Source organism: Lissotriton vulgaris, chromosome 12 (assembly GCF_964263255.1).
Source record: "Lissotriton vulgaris chromosome 12, aLisVul1.2, whole genome shotgun sequence".
NCBI classification, from domain to species: domain Eukaryota; kingdom Metazoa; phylum Chordata; class Amphibia; order Caudata; family Salamandridae; genus Lissotriton; species Lissotriton vulgaris.
Genome location: NC_141700.1, coordinates 624,977,115 through 624,991,325, shown reverse-complemented (window position 1 = coordinate 624,991,325; position 14,211 = coordinate 624,977,115). Strand labels below are relative to the sequence as shown.

General features: G+C 45.2%; 1 protein-coding gene across 1 annotated transcript in view; it reads left to right on the top strand.

The window, feature by feature from the left end:
• Window positions 1-13,872, top strand: part of TANGO6 (transport and golgi organization 6 homolog) — a 579,124-nt gene extending 565,252 nt beyond the window's left edge. The window contains exon 18 of the mRNA XM_086945772.1: window positions 13,532-13,872. Coding sequence (XP_086801898.1) covers window positions 13,532-13,708 — 177 coding nt within the window. The 3' untranslated portion in view covers window positions 13,709-13,872. The remainder of the gene's footprint in view (window positions 1-13,531) is intronic.
• The last annotated feature ends 339 nt before the right edge of the window (window positions 13,873-14,211 follow it).

Below are 14,211 nucleotides of genomic sequence, written 5' to 3'. Positions count from 1 at the left end.
ATGATGGTCCAGAGATTCAGGGCACAGGGGGGAGTCACTCCTGTCACAATTTGTGTCTATAGAATGCTCCGCTTTGATCCTATATCGTGTCCCTCCGTGGCCCGTCCGGATCCCACAGGGACTGAAACATGTAGACTGCGACCAATAGACAACTGAGTAATCATAATTTTTTTACTACTAGTTGCATCACATAGTTTTTTATCCACACCCTGGGCCGCCACTAATAAATAATTTGGCAAGGCTCCCCAGAGGTGTATTTTAACATTTCACTTTCACGTACTTCACATTATTGCACAACACCTGCTCTGCTGTAGTCAGGCGTCGAAGCACAACCAGGCGGCACTCTGCTGCCTGGTTGGACCCCGATGATGAAGCATGACACCAACCAGGTTGGTGTGTGAGGGGTTTCTAAACAAAGACGTTTTGTGCCTAGCTGATATAGCCACACTCACAGGTGACATGGGACACTAACTAGTTCCCATCTCTTCAATCCAGTGGGCTAGTCCTCGTTGTTTATTTGATATAATGTTAAATGCCACCTGCAGCCCACTGGCGTAACAAAACATGAGGGGGCCTCTCTGCAAGGCACGTGGAGGGCCCCCCTCCGGGTTTGATCAGAAACTCTGCAGCCAGAGTGCTGTGCTGAGGGGGCCTCCCTGGAGCTTGCCCGACTTCCCACTGCGGGGCCTGTGTTACGCCCTTGCTGCAGCCTGCAGCAACCACTACAATGCCAAGGGAAACAGGTCTTCAGGCCTACCATGTGTAACCTGCCAACAGCAGCTTGAACCCTACTGCACAGAGATCACCCTTTTCACCGGTATGAAAGAATGATTTTTTAAATGTTAAATAAGTCACCCCCAAGCACGCCTGATGCCCATAATGTGTAAGAGTGGAACACGTGTGACATTAGAAATTGCTTGTTCCCCCAGTGACTAGGCTCAACATGATATGGTTAGTGGTCATGCTGTAACTGATACAAAAGTCAAAGTATAGGTTATACATTTTAACCCATAACTTTTGACCTGTACCAGCTACCATTCAAAGACCTATTTTTTTATTTAAAAAAATGTAACCTAATAGTGAAGTGGATTTTTATTAAATATATTGTAAATGTAACTATTAAATTAAAGCATCCTGGGACCGGTTTCAGGCTCATAACCCTCATCAGTCAGGCTATCTTGAATCCAGTGGCCAAGTGAGCAAGGGACTCACGTCTGGGCATACCCTGCCAACTTTGGGCGAAATTAGCAAAACAAAAGGTCCCAGGATGCTTGTTTCCGGTCCAGGGAAGACTCTTGCAATGTTCAACACTCCATCCATCATCCCCTTTGGTTTTACTTTGCTCGCCCTAAGTTGGCAGGGTATGCCCAGATGTGGGTCCCTTGCTCACTTTGCCACTGGATTTAAACTAGCCTGGCTGATGATGTCTGATTAACAAGAAACCGGTCCCAGGATGCTTGTTTCCGGTCCAGGGAATGCATGGCTTGGCAGTTCGGGCTGGACTGTTCCCATGAGGCACAGGGTCAGACTGATTTGCATATGGCCATGTCTGAACGGGGGTGGTGGAGTGAGCTGAATGATGATGGATTAAACCCAGATCAGTTGACTGGGTGTGAGTGCTTGCAATGTTCAACACTCCGTCCATCAACCTCTTTGGTTTTGCTAATCTCAGTTAAAACAGCATGTCATTCGCATACAAAGAAAGATATGTGCAAACAGATGTAAGGTGTAGCTTGTGGTAGTAGAGGCCCATGCGGACTGTACGGGCAAATGGCTCTTTGGCCAAAGCAAACAACTGCGGGTACAGGGGCAACCCTGACCGGTGTCCCACTCTACCGCAAAGGCCTCCGAAATCAAGAACTCCTGTGGTTGTTTGGGTAACAGAAGAAAGTTTGGAAACTCCACCAAAGGGACCTGCCCAAAAAATTATCCAGCCCGCAGTTCCGCAGCTTTGGATTGAATTTCAACTTTGTCCTGCTGAAAGATCCCTTGACCTCTAAAAAAGAAATGACTAAGACCCATTCTTTTTTGGGACTTGGAAAATGTGACGGGAAAAATCTCCAAAGCTCCAGAGCTTCAACGGTATCAACCTGTTTCAGGTAACCCTCCAGCCTTTGGTTCCATTGCGGTATCTACAATTTTAACAGTGGCCCGCACAAGGAAGATGTTTTCTTCTAAAAACTTGGGAAGAAAACATTCTGCATTAGCAATTGCCACTTAGAAGAAATGTTAACACTTTTCAAAAGAAAACTTACTTCCGATCTATCACCATGATCAATCTACACGAGGTATCTGACCAGAACTCCATTGCAGTCGGCATCAAATTTCACAGAGGCCCTGATCTACTGCTTCCGTATACTACCATTGGGGGTTATTGCTTTTTGGCACTATTTTACTTAAAACTTAAAAAATTCATATCTCCTGCATTAGATTTTTATCATCTTGGTGTCATTTTGCTTATTAAAATTTACTCTAAATTTTCTAATTTGGTTTGAGATTTTTATCAAACAAAGGCTGGCCTGGTATATGATGTCCACTAATGTAAGTGGACACCTTGCATCAGTCCAGACAACTTTTATGGTCATTAAGGAGGTTTCAGAAAACCTTAAAAAAACTATCCAAGTGGTAGCTGTGGAGAGCAGCCTTCAGGCTTAGTATTGAAGGAGTGCAAAGCAGCTTGTTTTACCAGAATGCAATCTTATAGTATAGATTAAATAAAAAGGAACCACAAAAAGTATGTTTAAAAATATATATTTATTCTAGAACACTCTCTAGTATGTTACAGTATCTCCTACACTGAGACAGACACAAAGCACACAATAGTTTAGCAAAGAAATCACAGTAAATAGCACTAATACATAGTGAGCCCCAGAGGGAGACCAAACCATATACTAAGAAAGTGGTAAAAGAACCAGGACAATGTCAAGAGGACATAGAATTGCTGGGGACCCTCAGAACCACCCACGGTAGGTAGATAGGGACTCCACGGAGAGTGTATACAGTTTGTGAACACGACTGCGTGCCCTGTACAAGTCTATGTGCAAGTGTCGATTGGAATTTTAAAGATTAGGGACCCTTCCCAGTGGACCCTGAAGAAACCCTGTGAAAGACAGAAGTTTGGAGAGCCAACCCACCAGTGGATACCGTGGTACCCAAGTTACATATCCCAGGGAAGCCGGGTGCATAGGTGTGAAGTGGCGTCGGAAACCGCGGTCGAACCCAATGGAGGACTTCAGGAAAGTGCTGCTGCTAGATCAGGAGAAAGTGTCTGAGGAATCCAAACATGGATTCTTGAAGAGGAGTACCTGAAAGCTGAGGGAACAGTGTCTGTCACTCGGGAGTGACCAGGAGGCTTGGAAGATGGATGCCCTCCGATGTTGGATTCTTCAGGAAGGATGACGGTGACCTTGACTCTACAGCTGCGAGGACCAGGCGACGCTGAGGACGACCAGAACCCAGATAAGAGCTGTCCCACGAAGGATTGTCAAGTGCTGAGGGGTCGGTATCCGGTAGGAGCAACAAGAAGCCTTGGCAAATGCAACCCACACAGGAAATCAAGAAGGTGCACAATTGGGGCCAGCAAGGTCCAGGAGACTCACCACAAGAGGGGAGTCAGGGCAGGCCCGAGCACTCAGGGGAGCCCAAGAAAAACAAAGGTGACCCTCAAATGGATCCACAGGCCGGAGGCATAGGAATCGGGTGAGGATCTCGAGCAGCTCACCAACAGGAGCAGGCCAAGTGCCCACAAGGCGGTGTGGCTGAAGATCTTGGTGTAAGAGGTTGCCGGAGGTTGGGGCTTCTTTTAGCCCAATGCACTTGTCGGAAAGTTGCCAACAAGCTTATGCAGTTGCAAAAGTACCCAGTGCACAGGGGTTCGGTTAATGCAGCCCCCACAAGCTATTCTGACCTCCAACTCGGTGAAAGGACAGCTCGGGCCTCAAGAGACATAGATAACCACCACTTATGTTGTTGAACCTTTCGGAGTCCGCAGGAGCTCGGGATCAGCCGACTGGTCAGCAGTGTTGAGGTGCCTATAAATGCAGGGAAGTGACTCCTTCACTTCAAGGGAGATTATCTTCAAGTGTCTTGGATGCTCCACAGGTCCTGCATGGATCCTATATGGTGCACAGGCACAGACGATGCAGCAGACTGAAAGGGAGACGAAGTCAGGCCCAAACGAAGTACAGCAAAGTGCAGAGGGCCAAGACGGTAGAAGTGCAGTGGTTTCAGTTCTGAATCTTGTCCTCAAAAAATTCAAGGACCTACACCCAGGTAAGCTCTTAAGTACCCTAATGAATTGGTTGGGAAGATTCGGGGGCAACTCACAGGGGAGGGTCTAGACAGGGGGAGGTTACTCCTATGTCTTTTGCCCAGTTTCACGCGATAGCGGGAGCCAACGGCTCCCAGGACTGGTTTGAACTGGATTATGCACAGGGACACCAAATGTGCCCCTCATGCAGACTTTCAGGTGATGGCAAGTGCACCCACCAAGGCCTAATACACTAAATCCTGTTTGAGAGGTGGTCACACCTCGGTGTGACAGGATACCTATTCTTCTGCCTTCCCCTGCTCAAGCTTGGCTCAACAGCAGGAGGGCAGAAATGTGTGTCTGGTCGGCAGCAACCATTTTGTGTTGTCCGGGACTAGAAGGATGGTACCAGTAACAATGAGAGCCTAACTGAGAGCTCTCCTGTTTGATTCCAACATGTTTGATACTAAACATGATAGGATTTGTTGCTGCCATTTGAGATGGTCATCGTGAGGACACGCGATGCCCCTCTATATAGTATTTGGCTGCTTCACTGACAACCCAGTAGAATGGACTCTGTAGGCTGCAGGGGTGTCCTGCTCATACAGTGGCCCCCTCTCACTTAGAACCAAGAACCCTGCCCCCTGGATTGTTAAAGGCTTGCTAGAGGGGTGACTTATACGTTTTAAGTGCAGTGACCCTTAGATATAGTAAACCTATATCTTTAGTAAGTGGTACATGCACCAATGTTCACAGGCTGCAATTGCAGGTCTGTAGTTCCATCTTTAATGGTTTCTCATGGGTGGCATAATGCATGCTTCAGCCCATGGGAGACCTCTGGGGTACCAATGCCCTGGCTACATGGGTACCATATACTAGGTACTGGCAAGGGTACCCCAGTATCCAGTCTGGGATGTACCTAGGTGCTGAACAGAACAGTTTAGGGAGAAAGCAGATAGTCTGAGGTCCTGATTAGCAGGATCACAGTAAAACTAGTCAAACAAGTATCACATCAAGCTAAAAGTGGGGGTACAAGACGCAGATCCTACCTTCCTACACTGGTGTTTTGACTGGATTATGTTTTGGTACTGCATAAATACTTTACACGTTTCCCTAAGTGAAGCGTGTCTGCTCTGTGCTGCAGCTATCAGGGGGTTGAGCTCTGGTTAATTTAGTGACTTAGAGGGTTCACTCTGAAATTAAATGTTATTATTCCTTGAGGTGGGCGGTTGCCCACCACACATAATAATATGCTTTCTTGCAGTTCGTAACAATAGGTCTTGCTGACAGCTGCACTGTCAAACCAAAGCTAAATATTAAGCTTGATCAACTTCATTAAAACAATATTTATAACCCATAGAGTATTTAAAACCGGTTTTATATTGAATAGCCTTTCTGGGGAGAATGTGCATTTGTTTTTTAGGTCTCGCCTACGCAGAGCAATCGTTGCTTTGGAGTGACCTCTTGAAATTGCCCCAGGCTTTTGTTGAAACTTGTGCATGTCCTGCACTGTTTCCTATTAGTACTCGTTCATGTACAGCGTTTACCTTGCGGGAGCGAGCAGCGGCGGCGTCTGTTTGCAATTATCGCACCTGCTGATGCTCGCTCCCGACAGGTAAACGCTGTAAATGGACTGAGCCTGGAAGCCGCTCCTTTGAAGATGGCTCACGCTTTGCTAATTCGTTAATTGCTGCAGCGAGCCGCTCTTGTCTTTCAGCGCTTGTTGTTATCATTGCCCTCCTACCACACGGACTCTGGACCAACTTGTCAGAGGGGTATCTTCATTCTTGGAGTCTCGGCTCTCCCCCATCCTTGGGTCCCGCCTCCGTACCTTGACAATGCCCCGGCGCCGGACCACCCTCGTCGTCATAGTGTCCTTGTCATCAGTCACGCCCTCGCTCTCACCGAGCTCCTTGTCCAGCTCCTGGTGCACGTGCTTGAGCACGAAGCGCACTAAGCTCTTGATGATGTGCGTAAAACGAAACACTTGCCAACACTGAGCAATGATCATGAAAAAACAGTTTTCATCTGCATATATGAATAAAACATATAAATGCACTTGGAAATGAATCCATCAATTATTGTTTTTTATTTCAAAGCCAATTAAACCATATTTTATCAAAAGCACTTTATAAACATGTGTAGAAAGACAATAAGTCAAACAACAGAGACAAAGTCCTATATACAACTATATACACTTCAAAGTGACACCCCAACTAATAAAAAACTTTCACTCACACATACATTCCAACAATCTTCCACAACCACAACACATTCTCACTCTTGTCATCCATATCACAACCCAGTGCTAATTGAACTGGTGAATGCACAAACTAATCCCCATGTCAAATGATCATTCCAAAACTTTTCTGACAGATGTAGGACTAGTTCTGAATGAACAGTTATCCAAACATAAACGTCTTAATTTGTTCAATTGAGAAATTAATTAATAACCACAATTCATTTGACAGGGACACAAAAAACGGGGTTGGCGCGTTTCGAACCAGACCCTTTGTCCGGTTCTCATCAGGACCACAAATATTCTGAAAAATGAAAAGAGACCTTCGTCAATATACAACTTCTGACTAAAATTGATTCGCAACCAATCAACATCGGAGTCTGCTGCCTACCTTGTGGATGAAGCAGGAAACTAAGGCGAGTTCAATAATGATGGTGTTTTTAAATCAGTCTGAGGGAGACACAACAAGACATCACATAAACAGTCAGCCTAATGTCGATTGAGGCTTACTCTACTGCAGTGGCATGCAGAAAATATTCTTATCGCTTGGTGGAGTCTCTGTGTAACGCCAGATTCACTTTGTCTGTGTGGAGTCCTTCGGCAGCAGCAAAGTCAGCTGCGGGACCATTGCGTAATCGGCACAGGCTCGGTCCAAAGCTCACCGAACCTAAAATCCAAGAGGAAAGACCTTTCAGGACTCCTATTCCAAACACGCTCTTTGATTAGTGGCCTAGCAGTGGTGATTACCTGGATAAGTTCCATTGTTCATAGAAACTGCCTACAACACCTTCGGCTCTGGCGTGTGGTGTTCGTACCCGGAAGAGTCAGGGACATGACCGGGCTGATGGGAGCTGTAGTTTTAATGGAGCGTAGACCGCGAGTCACGTGGTCGGGCACTCTGTGGTTCAGGTAACCAAGGCTACCAAATAAACTTTGTAGGTGTAGTACACACTCATAATCGCTCACATGGATACACTGAATGTCCGGCACAAAAAACGAAATAACCACGAAAGCGATCGCAGGCAGAGGACATGATTAAGCAATTAAATGCCAGGTCGCAGAGAACCGACCGGCACGAGTTCAAATATTTAAATTGTTTGGGTCCTCAGTTGCTCTCCGTAAAACTTTATTGATATCCAAACTCCGCTGTGGTGACTCTAGACAGCGGATGCCTCACAATAAGGCTCAATACTAGTATGATTGTGAAATGCCCAAGAGATTGCTTATGAGGTGGCACTTCTTAAAGTTCCAACCGCTCTGAATGCAGTATGAATCGCGAGATAAGTGGCCAAGAAGGTGTCCTCTTTAATGATATGCTTCCTTTCTCTTTAGCCCATACCGGAAGCAGCCATCAGAATTATCATTATGGTACAGTCCTACAAGTTTAAATAGTTCATGTGCTTCACGTTGGCTCAATTTAGCCTCCATGTCTCTGCCTCTGGAATCTACTTCGACTTTGGACAACACTGTCTATCTTAAGTCTTTCTCTGCTTGTTCTTTAGTCTGCCAATGATTCACAAAGGGGGCATTCACCGCATTCCTTCGCAATCTTGATTTATGTTGAGTAATGCATTGCCGCACCTCCTGGCTGGTTTTACCTATGTACAATTTTGGACTTGGGCAAAAAATCCCATAGATCACGTTTCTTGTTTTACAATTAGAAAATGTATCATGTTTCCAGTAGATGCCTTCATGCGTGAACATTTCCCCTTCGATGGTCTGTTCGCAGCAGACGCACATACCACATTTATGGTGGCCTTTTATTGGTTCAAGCCCCATCGTACTCCGTAATGTAGGTCCTTCCATTTTTGGCAAAGCCGCTCGTACCACAAAATTAGCAATGCTTTTTTCTTTTTTTAAAGCAGAAAGAGGTGGCTGTCGTAACCCTTCATTCAAGTTCTTTACCAAATGCCAATTTTGATTTAGAAGCTTTTGCAGCACATTCTGGCAGCTGACCAGGAAGAAGCCCAGAAGGACCAGGCTGATTAGCAGCTCCGTGAGGAAGCCCAGCATGCTTTTGACGCTCCTTGGGGGTCGAGGTCTCCTGTTCACATGCAGCAGGTCACCCGCGTCCCTCTCTCTAACATCCAGGTGCGTGCACCAGACTGGACAGAAGCAGCGGCCCAGGCCTTCTCAGCCTGTCTGTGGCACCCAGAGTCTGGGTGCTAAGAAGTTAATCTAAGCCCGGCGGCGGCTCAGACTGTGCCAGTTTCAGCTGTGGGACGGCTCTCGAAGCCCGTGTCCTGGGCAGCCGTAACTTTATGTATCAACAAAGAAGACTAGCTCAATATGACTATTATTGTTTGGACTCTGACTAGTTTTGTCAGTGGACACCTTGTTGGTGTGTTCATGAAGCCCTCACCCACCAACCTAGTTGGTGGCATGCTTCATCATCGGGCCCACCTAGTGACACCGGAGTGTGAAGACGGCGCCACAGGTACACGGCAGGCTCTGATCAGAAAGACTGGTCATCCCCTTGTCGCTTCACTCCTGGAAGCATTGGCTGTTAATTCCCAGCGTATGCATGAGAAGGGAAGTCCCCTCTCACACCTAGAAAAACACCTTAGCGAGTGTAACACATAGTCTGTATTACACCAACCCACCTTTTTAGCCTGCACCAGCACTATTTTAAATAGATCCTGAGGAAAGCCAGAGTAATCTTAAGGCACTGGCTGAAACATGTGGACCAACAATCGGATGTAGGAGGTCGTAACTCACCACCTAAACATCCTCTAGCCTTATTTTAACCGCTGACGGCGGCCCAGTTATTAAAGTTTAATTTACCCTCTGGTACTGGGACCCTAGCCAAGCCGTTTTTTTGTCACTTCACCTACACCCTACACTGCACTCTCAGTAACAAACCAGCTCCGCTGTAATCAGGCGTCGAAGCCCACCCGGGACACATTAGGTGTCACTGGGTGGGCCCGATGATGAAGCATGCCACCAACTAGGTTGGTGGGTGAGGGCTTCATTAACACACCAACAAGGTGTCCACTGACAAAACTAGTCAGAGTCCAAACAATAATAAGTCATATTGAGCTAGTCTTCTTTGTTGATACATATAATCCCACGGGGACACTGACTAGCTATCTAGTCCTCTCTCTCTCTCTTGATACGTCCAGCCGTAACTTTAGCCTTGAACAGCAGGTGCCTCGCTTCAAAGTGTCCGTCACGCGGCCTCGCTCATGGACACCTGCTCCTCCCCCTGTATCCACCACCAACAGCAAACAAAATGTAACTGCAAGAATGGCCAGGAGCAGAGCCTCCGGGTGCAGAGCAGCTCCTTGGAAGAAAGCGGAGCCTGCAGCCCTTCTTCCAGAATCGCCGGCTGTGTTGCTTTCAAGAGTGCAAGCTAAACCTGCCCCCTAATCTGCAGCCCAGAGGGTGGCGACGCAGGACGCATCCTCGCGACCATTGTCAGCTCGGCCTACAGCAGGCAAGTGTCAAGATGTTATCCACAAGTCAGCCCCCCTCAAAGTGAGTCGGTTGTTTGCACATGTGAAGTGCACAAATGTGATATGCTTACCCTTAGTGGTGCTTTCATGTGTGGCGTTACTCCTGGTACTTGCATTTTTTCACATCCCCCTGCTGATTTTGTTTTAGAGCAGTTTAATCAGAGAACTCTCCCCCCCCCCAAAGAGAAAACCCCAAAACGTCAAAAGAGAACTAAAGAAAGATTTTTTTTTTTTACCATTTGATAATAAAATAAAAGTTTTGAGAAACAGTCGCAAAAGATCAGTACTTACACACATCTATGGCATCACAAAAAGGAACAACAAGTATCCGAAGGATACGGGCTTGGGGTCCAGGGTAGGACAGGAATATTAAATAAACACGGTAGAAGTTTAAATTTAAATGACAAAGATTTAAGTGGCGAGCGGTGGCCACCATTACAATAAAAGAAAGAAACACCAACCACCCTTTAAAAATATTCTGCTAGAAACACACTTTTTACATCAATGTAAATTAAACCTTATAAACGCCATCTATTTTTCACACAATGTATGTTGTTGCATGTTGGCAATCATAAAAACAGAGGCAGCGGACCAGAGAGATCGCACCTGACCTGTGTTCCCAAAAACACAGTCAGGGCACAAGTCCTAAAAAAAGAAGTGGTGGGACTCACCAAGTTAGGCAGTATGCAAGAGACATCAAGGCGTGCGACATCGCAACACGTGACATCACGGCACATGACATCACGGCGTATGGCATTACATGTGGCATCATAGGAATTGACATCATCGGAAGTGGCATCACAAGCCACAACTTTACAGGAAATGGCATCACAAGCCCCAACTTTAATACGTAGGTGTGATGTAAAGCGTTCTGAAAATCTGCTTTGGGATGAATAGCGCTATACAAGAACAAGCATTGGCATAGCCTATAGGTCTCGCCTTTGGGACCTTAGAAGTGTTTAGCCATGCAACAGTTGATGTTGTTGCACCAAGGATATTGTGCTGCATAGCTAAATACTTATAAGGTCCCAAAAGCAAGACCTATTGGCTATGCCAGTGCTTATTATTTTGTGTGGAGTTTCATATAGCGCTAACTAGACCCGGAGGTATCAGAGCGCTTTACATGAGCACCAGTTACATTACATATGGACGCATTCATTTTTGTTAGGCACGGGGAGATTAAATGATTTGCCCAGAATCACAGAATGTTGAGCGTCCCTGCCGAAACTCGAACCTGGTTCCCCAGCTCTGAGGTAGACCGCCCTAGCCGTTAGGCCACATTCTCTGCATAAATCCATTAAAATGCCTTTTCACAACTGACATGGAAAAGGAAACATTTTTATGAAAGTGTCACGTAAATTGTTCAGGTGTCGAATGAAACACCTACTTTAAGTAAATATGTGACCTCTTTAGGGCTCAGTAGGACCTGGGAACCACCTATTGTTGTATTGTATTTTGATCCGCTCTTTCTATGCTGCCTACAGTGTCCTCTGGCTTGATCCAGCTAGTTTTAAATGACAGAGTGGTAGTTCAGGGACAGAGTTCATGGTCTGAGAGCGAGGTACATTGAATGAGAAGGAGTATTTGGGAGGTCATTGAAGATGTATCTGTTTTCTATCAAGGCTGATTTGATATACAGGCCTTTGCTTCCTACATTAGAAAGATCTGTTGCTCTCTCAGGATGCGTTCATGCTTCTGTCGTAGGTTGAATCTTTTTTGTGCCATTTCTGCTACTATACTTTCATGTACGTGGTGGTCTTCAAGTTCTGCTGACTCCTGATGATCAATTATTTCACTTTCATCAGATTTTTTGTAATCAGATGCTAGCTCAGTCATGCTAGAACTCGCCTGACATGTTTCGTGTTTTTGCTGTCCTTCAGATCAGAATATTCCTTCCATTCAGGGGTGCTTATACACCACTAAACTATAACAACATGTGATGCTTGCCACCGGCTCAGACAGCTGATGTGACTTCTTCCTGCTCAGGAGCCATGTTAAACATTTCACCAGTGGTATTTCCTTCTCTCAGTGGTGCACCACTCCTCACACCATGACAGTTCAATGTACTCACGTTTGTTCTTTTTGCACTCACATACTTAGCTCAGTCGTGAGGGAAAAATCCCAACACATTTCACGTTTTTTCCATTGTGCGAATGTGAACTACATGCAGTGAGATGGCTAGGAGAAAGACAGTGAAAGTTTCCTTCTTGCAATGACAAACCACCTCATCTCATGTTGAGGACAGATATTAAGCACATAAATGTGATTAGGGATAGAGGGAATACAATTCCCAAGATTAGTTTGGTGAGTAATTTGTTGAGTATTTTGATAAATCTTTATCTGAAGGTTTCGAGAGAATGTTTTTTTCTGCTGAAAGCAATGCCTCTGTTCTTCCTATGTATCTTTGCTCTATGCCTTATTTAAAAGAATCGTAGTTCTAAGAACAAGGGTACCCCATAAATCGAACCTGGGGTGAGCAAATGTATATAAATATATATAGGAATAGACAATGGTTCAACAGCTGTCCAACAGGATCACAACAGAATAGTGAAAGCGTTTAGTAAATTCACGCTAAGGAGCAAAATACATAGGGAATTTAAACAGTATTCATTTATTTGTAATTTAAGTACTCGTAAAAAGGTTCCAGGTGCTCACAAAAGTGACAGTGTGCAGGACGTGACATAAGTGACCAAAGTGAAACAAGACATCACACGATAACAAGGTAAATCCACATAAATATATACACTAAAACAAAGGAATTTTCTTGTACTGGTCGACGACGTTTCGATCTATATGAATCTAGATCATCATCAGGACGGAAAAGGAGCGTCCTCAAATCAGAATTCTTCTGACTCGTGGTCAGATTATGTACTGTTCTTCATCAATAATTTACATTAATTGTAGGGATTTTGGCACAGGTCAATTGAAGGCTGCCCTGTTTATTCAATCTGTTCGCAAGGGGGCAGGTCGATTTATTAGATGTAGCTTGCTTGATCAAGTTCAAGTGTAACTCAGTCACGGAGCCATAGTCCTCCGGAAACTGTGCTTCCCTTGACGGGGGCCGCACTTGGGGGTCTCAGTTTGGATGTGCCTCGCGTCTGTAGTGCGCGATGCCGGGATATCTTACTTCCTACCATTGTCTATTTATATACATTATTTAAGAGAATCTGCAAGTACACTGTGACATGATTGATGCACCTCACAATTCTTCCTACGCATACCACATCAGCCCCAAACTCCAACATCCAACAGTGTAGTCCCAGGTAGGAAAGTGCGGTACAAATAGCATGGTGTATAATGCAATTGAGCAACATGGAGCTTTTCCTAAAATCTGGAATGAATTGAGAGCGAGGTGACTGAGTCTGCTTAGCATGCTTAGCATGCAGTAGTTTAGACATCTATATGTGATTACCAAGATTTTGGATGTACAATAGGCATATAGTCTATTTGAGCACTGTTTTGTCTGTATGTGTGAGAGAGATGTTTCGGACTACAAAAGTGTTTCTTTTCTCACTGTATCAGATGCAGTTGTACCACTTCAAACGACATAGGTATTTTGCCTGACTTTTCGCACATGTCTCTCTTCAGGTTCTGCGGGAAGTGTTGAGAGATCTGTACCGCCTGCTTAAGTTTGTCTCACAGTGTGAACAAGATGAGGTGACTTTACTGCATGCCAGGCTGGCGCTGGAGGAACTCAATGAGATCATGATGCGTGTTCTGTTCCCGCAGCAAAAGCTCGAGAAGAAGATTGTGGTTCTGCCTTAAGGGAGCAAGGTGGAGATGAGAACCAAAGGAGATGAGCCATACTACACAAGACGCAAAGAGAAAATGTTTCAGCCTCAACCACGTTACTCTGCTACCTTTATCTCTTTTTATTTTAGGGATATATGTTTCCTGTGCTGTAAAATATAAACATCTATTTAACTATTCACGTTTTGTGTTTTTTGTTATTTATCTCTGATTGTGCAGGCTTTTGCTATGGCGTTGCTATCCCACTGTTTATCCCAAATACAACTTTGCATTCCCTCCTCACCTCCAGCTCAGTACATGCTTGCTGCTCTGCATCTCAATCTGTGGGCATTGTTGGTCTCCATCGCCTGAACGTATGGATTTGTATTTGAGTTTTTGTCAAAACAAGAACCATAAATCAGACGTATGTAAAAGATGGCTTATTTTTCAGCTTAGCAAGGATAACCTAGACAAAAGATTGCAAGGTATAGATAAACAGAAGCAACAAATCTACCACAGCATACCAGTAAACCTTGGTG